General features: G+C 62.1%; 1 protein-coding gene across 2 annotated transcripts in view; it reads left to right on the top strand.

The window, feature by feature from the left end:
• The window catches only part of SLC9A1 (solute carrier family 9 member A1), a 30,518-nt gene extending 14,553 nt beyond the window's left edge, over positions 1-15,965 (top strand). The window contains exons 2-12 of one of the 2 annotated variants that reach the window (XM_048073161.2): positions 6,854-7,314; positions 8,638-8,888; positions 9,349-9,566; positions 9,921-10,123; positions 10,825-10,914; positions 11,317-11,387; positions 11,840-12,013; positions 12,162-12,276; positions 12,702-12,803; positions 13,153-13,222; positions 13,933-15,965. In XM_048073161.2, the coding sequence (XP_047929118.1) occupies positions 6,854-7,314; positions 8,638-8,888; positions 9,349-9,566; positions 9,921-10,123; positions 10,825-10,914; positions 11,317-11,387; positions 11,840-12,013; positions 12,162-12,276; positions 12,702-12,803; positions 13,153-13,222; positions 13,933-14,255 (2,078 nt within the window). In that variant the 3' untranslated portion in view covers positions 14,256-15,965. Of the gene's footprint in view, positions 1-6,853; positions 7,315-8,637; positions 8,889-9,348; positions 9,567-9,920; positions 10,124-10,824; positions 10,915-11,316; positions 11,388-11,839; positions 12,014-12,161; positions 12,277-12,701; positions 12,804-13,149; positions 13,223-13,932 lie in introns of both variants that reach the window. The other variant, XM_048073160.2, reaches the window with a different exon arrangement.
• Positions 15,966-18,772: the final 2,807 nt, after the last annotated feature.

Raw genomic sequence — 18,772 nt, forward strand, 5'->3', positions numbered from 1 at the left:
GCTGTGCAGGGGAGAGAGGAGTCCGGCTCCTTTTTTGGAGCTGCGGTCAGGATCTGGGAGCGCAGCACGGGTTATTTCCCCGGGGGCGGGTTGCAAAATGCAGTCTCGATGGGTTGCAGCTGGGAGCAGAGGGGCTGCCAGCAGCGAGGCCTCGGGGAGCTGCGCCGCTGTGCCGTGGGGACAACGTGGGGAGCCCTTTCCTTGCAGCCCCAGCAGGCAGGACAGCGAGGAGGAACACCAGAGAACTGGAGTCACAGCTGTTTCTACGACCGCAGGCTGTGAATCCCCCAAAATCCCCCACGCACCAAGAGAAGGGCTGGCAGAGCGCAGGGACCGGCTCCATGTCCCCTGCCAGCGCCGTGCCGCGGGGCAGACGTCCCCCGGGACAGCCTCCCCCCGGCATCCCGGTGCCGTGATGGCCCCGTGGGGCAGGGGGGACCCGTGGAGAGGGAGGGAACGTGGGGCCTCGGCAGCACGAGAGGTCTGCTGTGGAAAACGGTTGGCAGGTAAAGCAGGAGCTAATGAGACATCAGCATGGCAGGAGAGCTGGCAGCAGGGCTCTGCTCCTCCATCCACGCGGGGCTTTAGCCCTGCCTGCGGTTTGCTCCTACATCCTCAGCCCTTTGCCACCCCAAAACGCAGAGTACGAAAGCCTTCCCCACTGCAGCACCCGATTTTGTGATCCGAGGCGCAGGTCTGCTCTGCGAGGGGTTTGGGTTTGCCGGAGGGGGAATTGTGAGAAATCCCCCGGACACCTCTTGGCTCCGAGGTCCCGGTCCTGTCCCCCGGCCTCCCCGTGCAGACGCCGCCCGGCTCCGTTCCTCCGGCCCTGGCAGTGCCTCGCTGGGCTGGGAAACGGCTTCGCAAGTGCCCGGCCCCTGTGGCTGGTGACACACGGGTGGCTTCGTCTGGGGCTTGCCCAGGAAAGCGTCCGTGTGTCGGGGCTCTCCGCGGTTCCCGTGTCACGCGGGAAGGAGCCAGCACCCCCCTGCGTCTGTCACCGCCGCGCTGGTGGCTTTGCTGACGGAGCAGGAGCCACCTGGCTGCCGCCAGCCTGCTGCCCAGAAGGGTTAAAGTGGCTTTTGGAGGGGCCCTGGCGCTGCTGAGCCACGTGTGCTTCCCACAGCCGGTGCTCTCTGCAGTGTCCTTCAGAAGGGCAGCCCTGCTGAGCGTGCCTGCTCCCCCTCGCTGCCTCCTTCCCGGCCCGGTGCCTTCTCCCCGGGCTTTTCCAGCACCGCTGCACACCCCACAGCACATCCCTGCCCCAGCCACGACGCCACCGGTCCCACCGTGGGGTCCCCGGGGCTGCAGCAAGTGTGGTGGCGTGGCCGTGGTGCGTTGGTACATCACTGGGACCTCGCTGCCTCCTCGTCCAGCCTAACCCCGCGCTCACCTCCTTCCCCTCGGCACAAATCCCCCAGGGGGTGGAAGGGCCGTGTAATCCCCGTGCGGGTTCTCCCCAGGGGCTGCCGCACGCCTGCCGGAGCCTGCAGCGGCTCTCGAGGACTTCTGAAGCCCTGGGAATGGGATGTTTTTGTAACTGGCCTCGTTTCTCGTGCCTCCTCTCGGCTAGCAGACATCCTCCTGGAAGCAGCGTGGCTCTCCCATAAATCTCGGTGCGTGGGCACTCGGGAAGCCGGGGGTGAAGCCGCAGGAGCGTGACATTTAACTGTGAACGTGCCAGCGCCGTGTGCTGCCTCCCCTCGTGGCTGCCGGCGCTCCCGGTGCTGCCCGTGGCGGAAGAGGGCTGTGCACAGGTTGGGTTTTGCCCTCCGGAGGGGTTGCGGGTCGGAAACATGGCCGATCCTCTCCCACACCACACCGGTCCCTGTCCGTGCAAAGCTTTCCTGCAGGAGCTCCGCTCCCCGGCCTCGTCTCTCTGCATTCCTCCATCCGCTTGTCGGGCTCCGGCCGAAACACCAGCCAAGCCAAACGTGGGGTGGGTTCCCCTCCACCTCTCTTTTTCTGCCACGAAAGGAGGAAATGTTAACCACCAAATTCGACCTGCCTGGGGAGCTCTGCGGGGACGCAATGCCTCGCAGCAATCCGGCTCTGGGATCATGGAGATGAGCGTGTGGCAGCTCTGGGAGCCATTGGGACCCGGTAACGCTGATCCCCGGGGCAGGCACGCCGTGTCCTTGTGCCCTGCTGGCATCACCGGGCACTGGGACGTGGGCTGAGGTCGTGCTGGGACCAGTGGTGGAAAACTGGGCTTAGCACTGGGCCGCCCCTGGGCGAGCTGAAGGCTGGGCTCGCCTTTGAGTCCTGCCAGCCCCCGGTGCCTCGGGTCTTGGCAAACATCATGAAAACGGAGCCTGGTGTTTTTTATTTTTGGCTTCTGACCATCAGCAATTTTTAGGAGCTGGGGGCTCAGGCTCCAGCCATGTCCCTGGGGTGGGAGCTCGTGGCATGGGGCAGGGAAGCGCATAAAGGCTTCTCCTTTCTTTCGCCGTAAGCGTTCTTTTAAAGGATTTGATTAAAGCACCATTAAAACATGCTTTCTGCGCTGCTTTGGGAAAGGTCCTTAAATCAGGGGAGCGCTGCCAGAGCTGTGACTAAGCCCGACCTTGGATCCCGTGCCACACGGAGCTGTACAGCAGCGGCTGGGGTGACGAGAGGGGAGAGCAGTCCCGGGTGGGTGGGATGGGGCAGCGCTGGCGGGCAGGTGACCCCATGGGCACGCCGTGCCTGTGGTCCTGGGGGCTTTGTGCTGCGGGACGAAGCTGGGCTGAGCACCGGGAGGTGCTGCTGACCCCCTTTCACAGCGGGTTCCCAGCTCCCGGAGCAGCTCTCAAGTGGCCTGTGCTTCGAGAGCAGCGAATTGGCCTCTTTTGGCCTGGAGGGAAGATTTCCAAACGGCTGTGAGCAGCTCGGGGCACTCAGATCGCCTCTTTTAGCTGCGGTGCAAGAAGCAGCGCTTCGGCCAAATGCTCGTGTGGGGTCTGGGTCGCTCGGACAGCTGTGCTCCGCGGGTGCTGCCTCTGGGCTGGGTTCCCAGCGCCTTTCCCTCCGTGTCCCTTCGAGCTGGGGCTTGGGCAGGAGATGGAAGCAGATCAGATGTGGCAGGTTTTGAGTCGTTAGGCAGAGAAGGAGCAGACGCAGTGGGACAGAGCTTATATAACGCCAGGCACGGCACCCGCCCATCCGACAGCGCTGCTGCAACCCAGTTATGGCGAAGGAAGGGGAAAAAAAAAAAAAGCATGTAGGTTGGAGTCTCTCCCAGGCCGTTGGGTTGGGAGTAAATATTTACGTGGTGCTGCATCCGTCAGCATCGAGGTCCTTGGGGAAAGCGGCCTGGGCCCCCCCTGGTAACACGCGGCGGGACCTTGAGCAGCTGAGATGGGAGCCTTGCGCCTGCTGGGGCGAGGAGCAGCCCTGGGTTAATCTCTAATGCAAAGCACCGTGATTTCCAAACGTCCTTCCTCGACCTTTGTTAACGGTGAGGCTGGAAAACCAGTCCCCCGGCTGGTTTCTGCCCTAACGCAGCCAAGAGCTCGCAGAGTCCCCGTGTTTGCCTTGTTGGGCAGGGGCTGGGCAGTCCCACGCCAGGCAGGGTACGAGCAGGATGCGCGATGCGGACAAGGAACCGTTGGAACAGAAACCATTAACTTGCAGATTTCCCTTTCCGTGTTTGCTCAGGCCGTCGGGGTTGATGTTTACTCAACTGTTCTTGCTTTTAATAGTTTTGATGTTCTTTGATAGCGGAGGAACCGCCTCCGTGGGGTTTGTTTTCCAAAGCAGGACTCACGAGTGGCTGTGCGCGCTCTGGGCTGGGGGTCGCCGTTAGGGCAGGGGGGGGAAACGGGGTCTCGGAGGAATTTCCTCCTGATGGGGCTCGCAGAAACCCAGAGGTGCTTCTCCGTCCGTCTGTCGGAGACCGGGCTGCCTTGTCCCCTCTGCTCCTGCAGGACTTGGTGGCTCAGGGTGTCCTGGCAGCGGCGTGATGGGTGCTGCATACACCTGGTGTCCGAGCAGCCTCTCCATCCGTGCCCCTCTCTTGTTAGGGCACCTCCTCTTGTGCCAGCAGCGTGAGGCAGTGCTCTCCCCGCTGGGGTTCCCACTGGGACCTTGCACGGATGCAGCCTCCTGCCCTTTTGCTGCGGCAAAAAGCAGATGGTGCTTAAAGCAGGATGGAAAAAAAAAAAAAAAAAGAAAAAGGAGAGTGCTGCAGGTCTTGCTGTGCCTGCCCTGCTTCTGAGCTCCTGCTGGGTTTGCACTGGAGGCAGAGGAGGGGTTTGCAGCACACACAGAGGAGAGCTGCAGTAGATGAGTCCCAGTTTGTGCAGAGCCATGATATTTGTGCCAGGTAGTGAGGGAAGAGGGAGAGGAGGGTGGCGGCAGGTACCCGGCACGGCTCAGCCTTGGCAAATAACCCTTTACCAAAACCTTGGCAGCTGGGAGCAGGAGCAGGAGGTTTCCGTAAGGCTCAATCCGCTTCCCTCTTCGCTGGATGTGTCCGTGCCACGTGCAGCATCCTGCTGCAGCCTCCCTTTTGTTCCAGGAGAGAAATGCAGAGGCAGAGCTGGGGTCTGGCCGCTTCCCCCTGCCTCACCCGGGTCCCTCGCAGCCAGAGCTCGGCTGCATTTCTCCCCGCTAACGTCCCTGTCCCCGACACGGGGTGCCAGCCCGGCACCGGGAGCAGCATCCCTGCAGGATCCCAGCAACAGATTGGTGCCGAGGAGCTTTCAAGCGCTCTAAAAATACTCAGCGGGGAAAGTGGGGAGCGAAAATGGCTGAGATTCAGCGAAATCAGAGGCATAATTAACATGCAGCCCATGTGAATGTATTTTTAGGGGCCTACAAAAAGGCTCTAAAACATTGAATTCACATCAGCACGCGAATGTTCCAGTTTAATGGGATCCTGGGGCCTGTGGGGAAGAAGTGAGAGATGCTTAATTGTCAGTGTTTGTGTTTTATTCATGACTGAACGTACCCAGCAAGCGAAAACCAATTTGCTGCAGGCTTCTCGCTGCTTGTGTAGCTTTAAACTTTATTCCGGCCAGGGATGGCATATGCTGAGACGTGCAATTGCCCAGTGTGCTAGAAGTGCCGGTTGTTTCCAATGAGCTGTGCTAGGAAAAAGGATTATCACCTCCTCTCTGGCTTGGGCCACAGCCGTCCCCCTTGTGTGCGACCGTCCGGCACCGCGGGGCCCCTTGGCTTTGAGCTTTGGGGTGCTCAGCACTTGCGTGGGCTCCAGGGGGAGCTGGGGACTGAATTAAAATCCCACGGGGGTAAATCAGGAACCGTATCCAGTCCGGGCATCCCTGAGTGCGGATGGCCGGACACTGGCAGAGTGTTTGGAGGAAGCTCGGGCACGTCCCCTCGTGCCCACACCTCGCCAGGGCTGCGGCAGCCCCTTCTGGAAGGGATTTGGGGGGGGCACAACTGCCCCGCTCCCCTCGTCACTGGGACACTTTGCTCAGAGCAGGTTGAGCCCCGTGGCAGTGCAGGGACAGCAGGCCTCCTGCCCGCACGGTGCTGCTGCCACAAAGCTGAGATAGAAACCGGGCTCCTTGCCCCTTGCCACAAAACCCGAGACCTTCCCGAGCCTCCTGCGCTGTGCCGAGGCCGTGGCCAGCCCCGCTGGGGGCCCCGGGTGTCATGAACCCTCCAGCCTCTGCGGTGCCGGGCTTGCAACTGGACAGCAATTGGAGGTCTGCTCCTGTCCTTGGAGCTGACTCACTGCAGGGCCTTAGGGGAGGCACGGGGGAAGCTTTTCCCTCCCCAGCCCTATTTGCGCGGCGCCGTCCCCGCTGCACAGGTGGAGGACGGATGAGCCGGCACCGGGGCGCAGACGTTGTCCCGCGGGCCCGGGGAAGGTGAGGGCTCGCCGCCAGCAGAGCAGCTCCGGGTCGGTGATGTGCTGGTGGCGAGGCGCCTGCCTCAGGAGGGAGTTTTTTTTTATTATTTTTTTATTTTTTTTAGTCTGCTGTGAAACGATGTGCAGATGGCACAGCCGCGCGGCCGGAAGGAACTGAGGAACATCAGGGATGCCAAGTCAGGGTTCCTTATTTTAAACCGATTCCCCTGCCAGGGAACAAATGTGCCTCACTTCAAAATAATAATTATAAATCCTGGGAGGGTACCCAGGGAACCTCTGGCCCCAAATCCTTCTGTGGGTATCAGTGCATCGGTCGAAGCGCCGCTTTGCCCAGCGTTGTGCTGCCTGCCATGTCGGGTGCCCACGTCGCTGTCCCCGCGGGGACAGCAGGCATCGCTGCAGCGTGCCACGTAAAACTCCCCTGCTTGCTCCCGAAGCTGGCAGGAGGAGGAACAAGGAGCTGCTCAAATTGCTGCCCTCAGAACCCCCCAAGCACCCGCTCCAATCCTGCCGCGTGCTCGGGGCGAGGCACGGAGCGGCTCGGGTAGGAGCCGGGCACCAGGGGACGGGGACGGCGCTGCCGCCTCCTGCCAAAGCCTGTAACGGCATCCGTGTGGGCAGCCTGCCGTCTGACGGGTGAGAAATGCCAGTGCCTACGTGCGCTCGGGATTAGTAACTCTGCCGGGAAGAGCTGGGGCCAGCGACAGCTTGTGTGAGAACCGCCTGTGCTGCAGGCGGCTGGCGCAGGGGCTGGGGGGCTCCGGAGACCCCAGGCAGCGGCCACCAGGTGTTGGGCTGGGGCTCTGCTGTGTTCTGGCCTGAGAAAAAGCAATGCCCTGGGTGCGTGAGCCTGGTGGAGCTGTAGTTTCCGCTTTACAGCTTGGGAGCATGGGGAAAAAGGGGGTTAGAAGGGGAAACTGAGGCACACAATGAGTGCGGGGGGGGCTGGAACTGGCCCCTCGCCCCCACAGGGGTGACCTCCCTCCGTTCCTGTACCCAACGTGTGCCTTGCTCTCTCCTTCCCTCCAGGTTTCCACGTCATCCCCTCGGTGTCCAACATCGTTCCCGAGAGCTGCCTGCTCATCGTGGTGGGCCTCCTGGTCGGCGGGCTCATCAAAGGGGTGGGCGAGAAGCCCCCCATCCTCAGGTCCGAGATCTTCTTCCTCTTCCTCCTCCCGCCCATCATCTTGGACGCCGGCTATTTCCTCCCCCTGCGCCAGTTCACCGAGAACCTGGGCACCATCCTCATCTTCGCCGTTGTGGGGACGCTCTGGAACGCTTTTTTCCTGGGCGGGCTGATGTACGCCGTGTGCCAGATCGGCGGCAGCGGCCTCAACCACATCGGCCTCCTGGCCAACCTCCTCTTCGGCAGCATCATCTCGGCCGTGGACCCGGTGGCCGTGCTGGCCGTCTTTGAGGAGATCCACATCAACGAGCTGCTGCACATCCTGGTCTTCGGGGAGTCCTTGCTGAACGACGCCGTCACCGTCGTAAGTGGAGGCGGCGGGGCAGAGCCCGGGGGCTGGACGAGGGGACGGGGTTTTGCGTTGGAGTGACACCAGGACTGGCACGGACGGGGCCGTGCGAGCTCCGAGGTGCCTCCTGCCAGCTGGGCCGCGTAGCTCTCTGCTTGCTTCTAACCTTTTGCAGGTGCAGAGCTAAATATAGCAGCCTAAAACACCGCAGAGGTGGTTTAAGGTGAAACTTTTTGCTTGGCAGACTCGGGGAGCCAAGAGCACGTGCCCAGCCAGCTACTGCATCTCGGTGATGAGCCCGGAGCCCTGCTGCTCACTCTGCTCCCTCGCTACAAAGCGAGGGGACATGCAGGGAGGGGACCAAGGGACGCTGCTTTCCTGCGCCCCTTGTGCAGGGACCCTGCCTGTCCGCCCAGCGGAGGCGAGCAGGGGCACGGAGGGGGCTGTGCTGGTTCCAAAGGACGTCTGTGTCCAGTTGCTGGTGCGCCTGTCAGCCTGGTGTCCTCCTCTCTGCCGTGCTGACCTCTAAATTTATGTCTAGCCCACTGCTTTTTCCTGGCTCTTCTCCCATATCCCATCTGTCTGCTTCAGGGCTGGCTGCTCGGCGTGCTGCACAGGGTGAGGAGGAACGCACTGTCCCAGCACGGGGCTTTTCCCAGGCGTTTTTCTCCCCTTTTGGCCGGGGGCTCCCTGCAGGGTCTGAGTCCTTGCTCCCATCCCTGGGGAACGCTTTTGCCTTCTGCTGTCACATCTGTCCCTGCCCATGCCCAAGGAATCAGCTTCGGCAGGCTGGAGCTGGCGCCTTGCCCTCTCACCACGTCAAGTATCCTTGCGGGATGCTCAGAAACCAGTGTCCCCCTCCTGACACCTTGGCTTTACTTTAAAAAAGTAAAATTTTACTTTACTGATTTTATTTTGAAATCTCTCGAATAAATGCACTGGGGGTGGGAGATGCAGCCCAGGGTGGGCTCCTCGTTGCCCTTTTAGCAGCAAACCAGCAAAAAGGTTTGGGCTGTTCTCCGTGCTGAGCAGGGCAGGCTTTTCTCCCCATGTGGCTGTTGGGGGTCCCCCAGCCTGGATCCGTCCTGTTGGGAAGCAGGAACAGTCTCTTGCTGGCTCATCCTTGACCGAAGCCCCTCCTGGGTCAGTGCTGGGGAGCAGAGCTGTCCCGGACACGTGTCCAGCTGCACCGAGTCCCTGCAAGCCATGGAGGACGGGGAGCTGCCCCCCATGGGGCTGTGTCCGTGTGGATGCTGTCCCTGAGCAGATCTCCTCCGAGGTGAGGGTGTCTGTTGGCAGCAGGGCAGCCTGAAACCCCCTCTCCCTTCTCATCCCCAGGTCCTCTACCATCTTTTCGAGGAGTTTGCCAACTTTGAGCAGGTGACCATTATCGATATCATCCTCGGCTTCCTCAGCTTCTTCGTGGTGTCACTGGGCGGCGTCTTCGTGGGCGTCATTTATGGGGTGATTGCTGCCTTCACCTCCCGCTTCACCTCCCACATCCGAGTCATCGAGCCCCTCTTCGTCTTCCTCTACAGCTACATGGCCTATCTCTCTGCTGAGCTCTTCCACCTCTCTGGCATCATGGCGTGAGTTGGGCACGGGTGGGATGAGATGCCCTCCTGTCCCCAGGGCAGGACCCCGTTTTCGGAGGATTTACTCTGGTGTAACCACATCTCTGTGGCGGTCCCAGCACACCCAGTGCGTGCCCGATGAGGGCCAGAGGTGTGTTTGGGCCAGGATATGCATGAAGGCAGATGAGGGAAGAGACTGTCCTGAGCTGTCCCACGGATCCCAAAGCACTGGCAGCCCGTTTCCCATTCTTCTGGGCACGTGGTAGCGGGCAGGGCCTGCTGAGCGCTCAAAATGCCATGGTTTTGTGCTTCCTGGCTCCAATGCTCATTCCTGCCCTACTAGGGGGAAGGAGAAGCCTTGTGTTGTCTTCCCTGGAGGCCTTGGATAATTGCTGGTGTCTCACAAGCCCTGTCCTGCAGGGCCAGGGCTTGGGACTGTCCCCATGGCTGCTGAATGCCCCGACCTTGCCCCTAGGCTCATCGCCTCCGGCGTGGTCATGCGGCCCTACGTGGAAGCCAACATCTCCCACAAGTCCCACACCACCATCAAGTATTTCCTCAAGATGTGGAGCAGCGTGAGCGAGACCCTCATCTTCATCTTCCTGGGTGTCTCCACTGTGGCCGGCCAGCACTACTGGAACTGGACCTTTGTCATCAGCACGCTGCTCTTCTGCCTCATCGCGAGGGTTTTAGGTGAGGTTCCGCTGTGAGGACAAGGTTCTTGGGGCATCTCCTGGCTCCTGGGCTCCCTCCAGGGCTACAAGGTCCTAGCGTACCTTGCTGGGGAGACTGGGGTTGACTGGTGGAGCACTGCTCCACCGTGGGCATTGGACCTTGCTGGTGGTTGGCTTTGCAGGAAGATGGGGTCAGGCCAAGTCTGTCCTAGACATGGAGTTGGGATGAGCAGGAGAGCACCCACCTGCACCTGTGGCCCTGAGGGCATGACACTGCTCTGGCCTTCAAGCTGGGCTCTGGGAGGGGGGCTTCTTCAGGACTGGGGGTGTCCTTCACCATCTGCTCACCTGAGGTCCTGCCCCGCTCCCCCAGGCGTCCTGGTCCTCACCTGGTTCATCAACAAGTTCCGAATTGTGAAGCTGACGCCGAAGGACCAGTTCATCATTGCCTACGGGGGGCTGCGGGGGGCCATCGCCTTCTCCCTCTGCTACCTCCTCGACTACGAGCACTTCGACATGAGGGACATGTTCCTCACGGCCATCATCACGGTGATCTTCTTCACGGTCTTCGTGCAGGTTGGTGGCTCGCAGGTGGTCGTACTGTGGTTACAGGGGGGCAGCGAGCCGTGTGGGGGCATGGAGAGCAAGGAGCATGGCCACAGCCTCTGCCACTGTCCCCTCTTTGGTTTGCAAAGCTCTTCAGGCTCACAAGTGACACCAGCAGCACCTCAGCTGTGCTGAACCCAGCCAGCTCCTGCCGGGCACCTTAACCTCCACGGTGGGGAGAGGCCTAACCTCCCTAGGGAAGGGTTACAAAGATGGTGAAGGGCCTAGGGGGGAAGACGTACGAGGAAAGGCTGAGGTCACTTGGCCTGTTCAGCCTGGAGAAGAGGAGGCTGAGGGGAGGCCTCATGGCAGCCTGCAGCTTCCTCACGAGGGGGAGCAGAGGGGCAGGCGCTGATCTGTTCTCTTTAGTGACCAGTGGTAGGACCTGAGGGAATGGTGTCAAGCTGCGACAGGGGAGGGTCAGGCTGGATATCAGGAAGAGGTTCTTCACTGAGAGGGTTGTTGGGCACTGGAACAGGCTCCCCAGGGACGCAGTCATGGCGCCAAGCCTGCCAGAGTTCAAGAAGCACTTGGACTGTGCACTTAGTCCTCTGGTCTGAATTTTTGGGTGGACCTGTATGGAGCCAGGAGTTGGGCTCGGTGACCCTTGTGGGTCCCTTCCAACTCGGGATATTCTATGATTCTGTGATTCTTCCTGCCCCATTCCCTAGGGCATGACCATCCGGCCCTTGGTGGACCTGCTGGCTGTGAAGAAGAAGCAGGAGACGAAGCGCTCCATCAACGAGGAGATCCACACGCAGGTAACCTGCTGTGCCCGGCCTTCCCACATGCCTCTCTCTGCCGCCTTACCCCTCTTCTCCTTCTGCTTCTGCCACCGCCACCGCTGTAACCAGGCAGGTTTACGGAGCGGGAGCTGCCCCTGAGTCGGTGCCCGAGGTAAGGGGGGACGGAGCAAGGGGCTGTCCCCCGTATGTGTCGCCCAGTGCCTGCTCCGACCCGGACCTCCCCTCCGCCTAGCGGAGGCAGTGCAGCGGACAGGCCACGTAGGACCGTGCTGCCCTTCTTTGGCCCATCCTGGCCCCACGGCCCCAATTTTACACCCTGTTGAGTACCACCACCCCTGGGGCAGCGGGCGTCAGGGTGCTGGGGAGAGGCAGGCAGCAGCCCTGCAAGCTGCCCACGCCCTGGGCCTTCTCTTCTAGTTCTTGGATCACCTTCTGACGGGGATCGAGGATATCTGTGGCCACTACGGGCATCACCACTGGAAAGACAAGTGAGCGCGGAGCTTCTGTGGCTTGGGGGACCTGGGGGTGACGTGGGGAAAGGTTTGAATGGCCACCTAGCAGGATGCCCCAGCCCAAGGCCAGGTTTTTCCCCAGGTTGGAGTAGCAGCACAAGTTCCCTCCCTGATGAATTACGGCCCTGGGTTGAGGGTGAGTGTGGCTGCGGGGCTGCACCCCTTTGTCACACCACAAAATGCTCACAGCAGTGTGGGAACAGCTGGTGGCCGGTCCCTGCCGGAGCTCAGGTCTGTCCACTGTCAGTAGGAGCAGTGGTGTGGTGTTTTGGAGGCTGCCTGGTTCTGGAGGGGTTCCTGACCCGTGCTTGTGGGAAATGATCCATCTTCTGCTGGCCTCAGCAGGAGAGCGGGGAGCAGGGAGCGGGTGCTGAGGCAGGGGGAGGGCTGACGTATCGTCCTTCTTCTTCCCCCGTGTCCTCGGGAAGGCTGAACCGCTTCAACAAGAAGTACGTGAAGAAGTGCCTGATTGCAGGGGAGCGCTCCAAGGAGCCCCAGCTCATCGCTTTCTATCACAAGATGGAGATGAAGCAGGCAATCGAGCTGGTGGAGAGCGGGGGTTTGGGCAAGATCCCCTCTGCTGTCTCCACGGTCTCTATCCAGTGAGTTCCCCAGCCCTGGCCGTGATGAACCTCCCAGGGGCCCTGGCTATGGGGTGAACACTCCCAGTTTGTGGCTGCAGGGCAAGCAGCCGTTCAGCCCTGCCATGAGCTGTCACACTGTGACTCTGAATCCTCTCTGTCCTTGCAGGAACATCAACCCCAAGACCCTGCCCGCGGAGCGCGTCATTCCAGCCCTGTCCAAGGACAAGGAGGAGGAGATCCGGAAAATCCTTCGCAATAACCTGCAGAAAACCAGGCAGAGGGTAAGGCATGACCCTGCACGGTGCCTCTGCACCCTGTGTGCTGCTTTTGCTTCCCTGGGGGTGGCCAGCACAACTTCAGCCAGAAACCCTCGGGGCCAGGTCTGCACTTCTGCCAGGGCATCCCTGAGCTCAGCCCTTCGTGTTCTTAGTCTGGCTTTCTCTTCCCAAGAGGCTTTTTCTCTTGGGACAGTGCTGAAGAGGAGGCTGACTTGTTGTCTGAGCCTGGTGTTTAAACCCTTGCTGGGTCACGGTGGGTCAGGATCGGGCATGCCATGCTAATGTACAAGGGACGAGCCACCAAACTGCTTGGACGCTCTGTGCCCACTGGCGGCTGTTTCATCCCATCCCTAAGGGAAATGATACGACCTTTCTTTGCCTTTCTGCAAGGTTTTTCACCCATCTCCTTTTCTTGGGCATTTTCCCAGTTGCGATCCTACAACCGGCACACGCTTGTGGCCGACCCCTACGAGGAAGCTTGGAACCAGATGCTCCTGCGGAGGCAGAAAGCCCGGCAGATGGAACGAAGGGTATGGAGGGGACGCTGGGGCAGGGATGCTGCTGCAGGACGGGGAGGACAGGAAGGTGGACAGGGCTTCCCAGCCTGGGAAGGACAGCGGTGTCCTGCATGGGGAGGAGGCTGGGTTCAGCTGACAGTGGGTATCTGCCCTCTGATCATCCCAGCATGAAGGCAGGCTCACAACAAGTCCTTGCAGCACGGGTGGGAGGATGCGTGCGTTTGTTCTCTGCATGCTGACGTTGCTTCTTGCTCGTCCCTGTGGCCTGGGGTCCTGGAAGGCTTCCCCTTCCCTGTTCATCCCGGCCACTCACCTGGAGGCAGCCCCTCACGCTGCCTTCCCTGCGCTCTGATTGCAGCAGGCGAACTACCTGACGGTGCCGGCTCACAAGCTCGACTCGCCCACGATGTCCCGGGCTCGCATAGGCTCAGGTAGGGTGGCGCTGAGCTGCTGGGGAAGCGTCGCTGTCGGTGTCACGCTGAGCACCACTGACACTTGGGTGCTGAGGCACTCGGAGTCTGAGCCGTCCTGTGTCCCCTCTGTCCCTCTGCCAGCTCCCCAACCCGGCTTGCCCAGAGTTCATCTTACCTTGTCCCTGCAGCCGTATTTCCCAGCCCTGCCTCTCCCTGTCCGTTCTCGATCTCTGCCGGGGAGAGGAGCAGGAGTTCCCAACACCCAGACCTTCCCCTGTCCTCCTGGCTTCTCCATCACACATTTACTTTGCCATCTTTGTCTCTCTTCTGCCCTGTATGTCCTTCCCTCTGCTTTTGGGGACAGCTTGGAGGAGAGGAGCCTGAGTGTAACCCGCTCGGCGTGACGCGGCACTGCACTGCTTTGGTGCTTGCTGAGGCGGTGTTTTATCACCAGAGGGCAGCTTCTCCCTGTGCAAACCCTGCAGTCCTGGGCAGCAGGGCTGCTGCCTTTCCAAATAGCATGTGGAGATGGGAAAAAGGGCTTAAACAGCGTCTCGGAAACTAGAGGGAGTGAGCCCAGGGGTCCAGACCCCAATCACCTGGAGTGCGTTATAGCTGGAGGTCCCCGACATCCCCCTTCCCTGCTGGAACCCCCCAGGTTGACCCAATTTGTTCACGACCAGCACGACGTGAGCTGGGCTCTGCCTGACACCTCTCTGCCCCCCCAGATCCGCTGGCCTACGAACCCAAACCGGACTCGGAGAACCTGCCCATCATCACCATCGACCCGGCCTCCCCGCAGTCGCCGGAGTCCGTGGACCTGTCGAATGAGGTGCCCAAGGGCTGCGGCGGCCTGCCGCCCTCGCCTGAGGAGGATGAGGAGGGGCTGGTGATGCGGGTGAAGGAGCCTTCCTCCCCGGGCACTGACGATGTCTTCACCCCGGGGACCAGCGACAGCCCCAGCAGCCAGCGGATGCTGCGGTGCCTGAGCGACCCGGGGCCTCGGCCGGAGCCGGAGGAGGGGGAGCCCTTCATCCCCAAGGGGCAGTAGCAGCGGGCGCGTGAAGCCTCGCGCGTCTCCGTCTGGCTTCTCTCTCTCTCTCTTCATTTGTTCTTCTCTCTTTGACCCCCCCCCCAAACCTTTCTGGTTCCTCTATCACTACACGCTGGGTTCTGGAAGGAGAGACCGTCCCAGATGGACGGGGACTGCCCGCACGGCTCTGCCCAGCAAGCCGTGGACTGGCCCCGAGGAGCAGGATGGAGCCCCTGGGACGGCCGGCGGTGGAGGGGACGGGGGCGCCCAGCACCGCCTGCCTGCTGTGCCCTGGGGGTGACGGACAATCTCCCAGGGCCTGGGACTTGCCAGGCCTCGGCAGGGCTCCCCCAGAGGCTGCCCCCAGCGCCGCCCCCACCTGCGTTGACTCAGGACCAGCGAGCGGCTCCTCAGGGTGGCTCTGGCAAGCGCAGCGTGGGCTCTGGCTGGAGAACTCGGGGCCTGCCTCGCAGCACGGCTTTGCCTCTCCTTTGCTTCGCTTTTTATCTGCCTCCTCGCCTCCATTCTGGAGCGGAAAGCTTGGAGGGGGGAGCCAGGCTCCGCTCGGGGGCTGGGGCACAGACCGCCTCCCTCGGCAGCCTCCCGGGGACCGCAGGCTCATGTCGGCGTCCCCTTGCCTTGGCTGCTTCCCCTGCGGGGCTGGCTGCTGCCCGGGAACACCTCCTCCAGCGCTGCATTTCACGCCGGGTCTTGTTAAATTAAATATCCTATAGCCATGCGAGGGGGACCCGGCTCCCCTCTCGCTCTTAGCGGCCCTGCAAGCATGGGCCTCAACGCCTCTCGTCTCCTGGAGCTGCTACCTGTCACCCAGCCCTTCGGGGACCCCGCTGCGAGCTGCCACCGAGCGCCCTGGAGGCCTCTGAGCCGTGGCGAGCCCCTCCTGCTGCCCTCGCCTGCCCGGCAGCACGGCTCCGGCCCCGTGCACGACCCCTTAAAATCCCGTGCAGGGGGCAGAGACAGCACCGGGTGCTCCTTAACCAAAGACAGCCTCCGGGTTCGACGTCCGCGGGGAGGTGACGTGCGGATGATTGTATTTTCTACACGGTTTGGATGTTTTTTCCTTCCCCCATGACCAAGAGGAGCTCGGGAAGAGCTGGGGACCGGCTCCTGCTGCTCACCCAGCACGGGGGCACAGCGGGGCCGGGAGCTGGCAGGAGGGGGCCAGCTGGGGGTGCTGAGGGTCCTGAGCTTGGAACGAGCCCCGAGACTTTGCTGGGAGGGAGCGTTGGGTGTTCAGGTGGCTCGCAGCCCTCCCTGGGCTCAGGACCATCCCGCGTCGTGCTCAAGCATGTCATCTTGTCCCCCGTGTGCCGCCTGGCCCCCACCACGTGCCATGGGGTGCTCAGCACCCCGGGGGGGGGCCAGAGCTGCCTCCCCTTCCCCGTGCCGTGCCTTGTCACGCGTCGTCCCTGTCCTGCTGCCTTCGTGCGCGCCCATCCCGGGACCCCCGGGCCTTGCCTCGTGCCTGGCCCCGGGGTCTGGCATCCGCGCGGCTTCCTCCCGCTGGGGCGAGCGCCCGCCGTCGCTGTCTGTGTGTGCCTGCGTGCCCTGCTCTGTCTCCAGGAGGAAAAAAAAAAAATAAAAGCAATGAAAATTCTCTTGTATAAAAAGGAAAAAAGAAAGAAAAAAAAAAAAACACACATATGTAAAGAGAATCTCGTTTTTTTTTTTTTTCATGAATATTCTAATAAATTAATGTTAATTTTTTGTGTTTTCTTTCCGGCTGTTTGGACTCTTGCCACGGGGCACCAGCCGTGTCTCGAGGGGCGGCTGCAAGACCTCAGCCCGTTCTTGAGTCACTGTGGGGGTGGTGGGTCCATCCCTCACCTTCCCACCGGGCTCTGGGGGCCCTGCGGGGCAGCGACAGGCTCACGCCAGCCCCGATGCATCGCTGCTTGTCCCAGCACCCATGGGTGACGGCACCGGGTGCGTCCCGCAGCAGCAGGGCTGTCCCGCACCCGCAGCTCTTGCAGCACGAGCCAGCTCCGTCAGCACAAAGGATCCCGAAGGCAAACCCAGCCCCGATCTCCTCATCTGGGTGCTGGACATCACCGAGCCCTGGAGGAAGCCTCGAGGTGGTGGTGGTGCCCACCCCGGTGCATCGTCCCCGCGCTGTCCCCAAGGAGGAAGGACAGACCCTGCGGCAGGGCATGGCCGAGCCCACGCTCCCCCGTCTCGGATCCGTGCCCAAATTCCTGCCCTCGGCTCACCCTCCTGGCCCGGGGAGCTGTGCTGGGGCAGCGGCTCTGCTCTGGGGGCATGAGGTGCCCGGCGCTGGCTGCTGTCCCCCGGGGTTGGGGACATGGGGACCCCTCCTGCCCCGCTGAGCAGGGCTCCGTGCCCCGCCGGCTAGAAGCCAGCTGGGTCTCTGGCTGCCCAAACTGTGCAGGATGAGGCCCTCCTGTAAACCCTGGGAGCAGCGGGGACGTCTGATTTGTGCTCCCAACGTCCCTCCTCTTTTGTTTTGTGTTTGTAATTGGGATGGGGAAGCGCAGGGCTGGCGTCGGGCCGTGTCGGGGAACAGGGAACGTGTCACCCGGCTGGTCGGGAGCCTGTGATTAACACAGGGCCCGGGGGACCGCTCTGGGCCCTGCTGCTGGGGAAGCCGGCATGGCCATGGGGCTACCAGCATGGCCATGGGGCTACCAGCATGGCCACGGGGCCACCAGCATGGCCATAGGGCCACAACACATCCAGGGCTCAGGGTCAGGTGTGGGGGGTCCCCAGCTCCCTGCTCAGGACCCGCACCCGTCACCCAGCTGGGCACTGGGGGACGATTCCCCCATCCCCAGAGCAGGGCCACGCAGCAGCCCCGACCCCGAAGCCCCCATCCCACGGGGCGCCCTCTCCCCACCCCGAGAAGCCCCTGGCTTTTAGGCGGCCATAACTCGAGCGTGTTTCACCGCTGCGCATTAAAGCTCTGATTCAGCGCGGCCGTGACTCACGCGCCTACAATCCAGCAAGCGCATAAGCGCTGGCGTTGCTCATCTGCTTAAAATACCTGAAGCCCAGGGTCCCCCGTGTCTCAGGGCTGGATTCGGCCCCGCTGCTGCTCCGTGGGGCTTCCCGACGGCTCCCTTGGGGCAGGACGAGCGGACGGGGCAGCGGGTGCCATCCTTTTTGCCCCGCACGGGGCTTGGGGTGCTGCGGGTCCCCAGGGCTGCACCGGGGGTCTGGTGCTGGGCGCACTGGGAGGTGCTGGCACAGCCCAGCAGCACGGTGACGGCCACCAAACCGGGCACGGGGGGTGACAGCAGAGCTCGGGGCAGCCCCAAGGGCTCAACCCGGGCCGGGTGTGAGCATCTCGCCCGCCACACGTGCCAGGGTGCATCACGTGCAGCCGCCCTCCCCGTTCTGGTCATAGCTTTAATGCGAGAGCTCGCCAAACAAAGGCATTTCCAGGATATTCTTGTTTCTGTCAGGGGGTGAGTAACTTTTCTTAATGAGGGAGGAACTAATAATCCCTCCAGGGATGGGCTGTCACCGCTGAGCAACTGCTGAAGCGCACGCAGCAAGGCCACGGGGTGGATGGGTCCCGGCGAGTGTCCCCGAGCCCTGTGGTCCCCGTGGCCGTGCTGTGTCCCCGTGCCCTGCCCGAGCCCCCGGTTTCCCTTCTCTCTCCCTCCCTGATTGCCAGTGCCAAGGACAGGGAGAACAGTGGGACCCTGAGAGGGCCGCCCTTGTCCTTCGCAGCTGCAGGAATCTGCCCGAGCCAGGGCAGCTGGGCTCCCCCGTGCCTCAGTTTCCCTCCCCAAGGTGTGGCACAAAGCTCAGGCAGAGCAAGTTGGTCCTTCCTCCGAGCCTTCCTCATCCTCCCTGCACCCACGGCGGTGCTGCAGCGGCCCCATGCCGAGGGCAGCGAGGTTCTCCCAGGGGATGGTGCCGGGAGCCCCGCAGCTCACGGGGGGGGGTCTCAAGTCCTGAGCATCCCACGGGATCGGGCACAGGCAGGGACCGGCTGCTGAGGGCCGGATGGATGGAGGTGACCCCATAGTGTGGGGGCTGCGGGTGGGGGCTGGGGGGGTTCTCGCTGTCCCTAATGTGCTCATCCTCATGCTCGGTCCCTGTCTCGGCTCATTCAGATTCTGTCGTGTCCAGTTCGGGGAAAGCCCAGCGCGTCAGTGACCGCTTTGCAGGTGCCTCCTCGGCTTAGCAGGATTTGCTGATATTTACCCAGACAGTCCCCGGCCTTCCTGATGCTCCAGGCACACCACGGCGAGCTCTGCACCCCCAGGGCTGGGTCCTGCACCGAACACGAGCACCAAAATCCCTCGGGAAGGGCCGTGGCCATGATGTCCCCACCATTGTCACCAGCCCGGGACTCGGCAGCTGCCCGGAGCAGAGCTCCCGGCCGGGTCCCTGCTTTCCTACAGCGGGGCAGCCGGCACGGTGCCACCACCTGGTGCCATCACCTCGGGCCTGAAAAATAAAAAAAAATCAAAGAGAAAGGCCAGCTACGTTTCCTACCAGGCTCGAACCAACAGCGGCTCGCAGCCGGGCCGTCACTCGCCGCG

This window comes from Anser cygnoides, chromosome 24 (assembly GCF_040182565.1).
Source record: "Anser cygnoides isolate HZ-2024a breed goose chromosome 24, Taihu_goose_T2T_genome, whole genome shotgun sequence".
Lineage (NCBI taxonomy): Eukaryota > Metazoa > Chordata > Aves > Anseriformes > Anatidae > Anser > Anser cygnoides.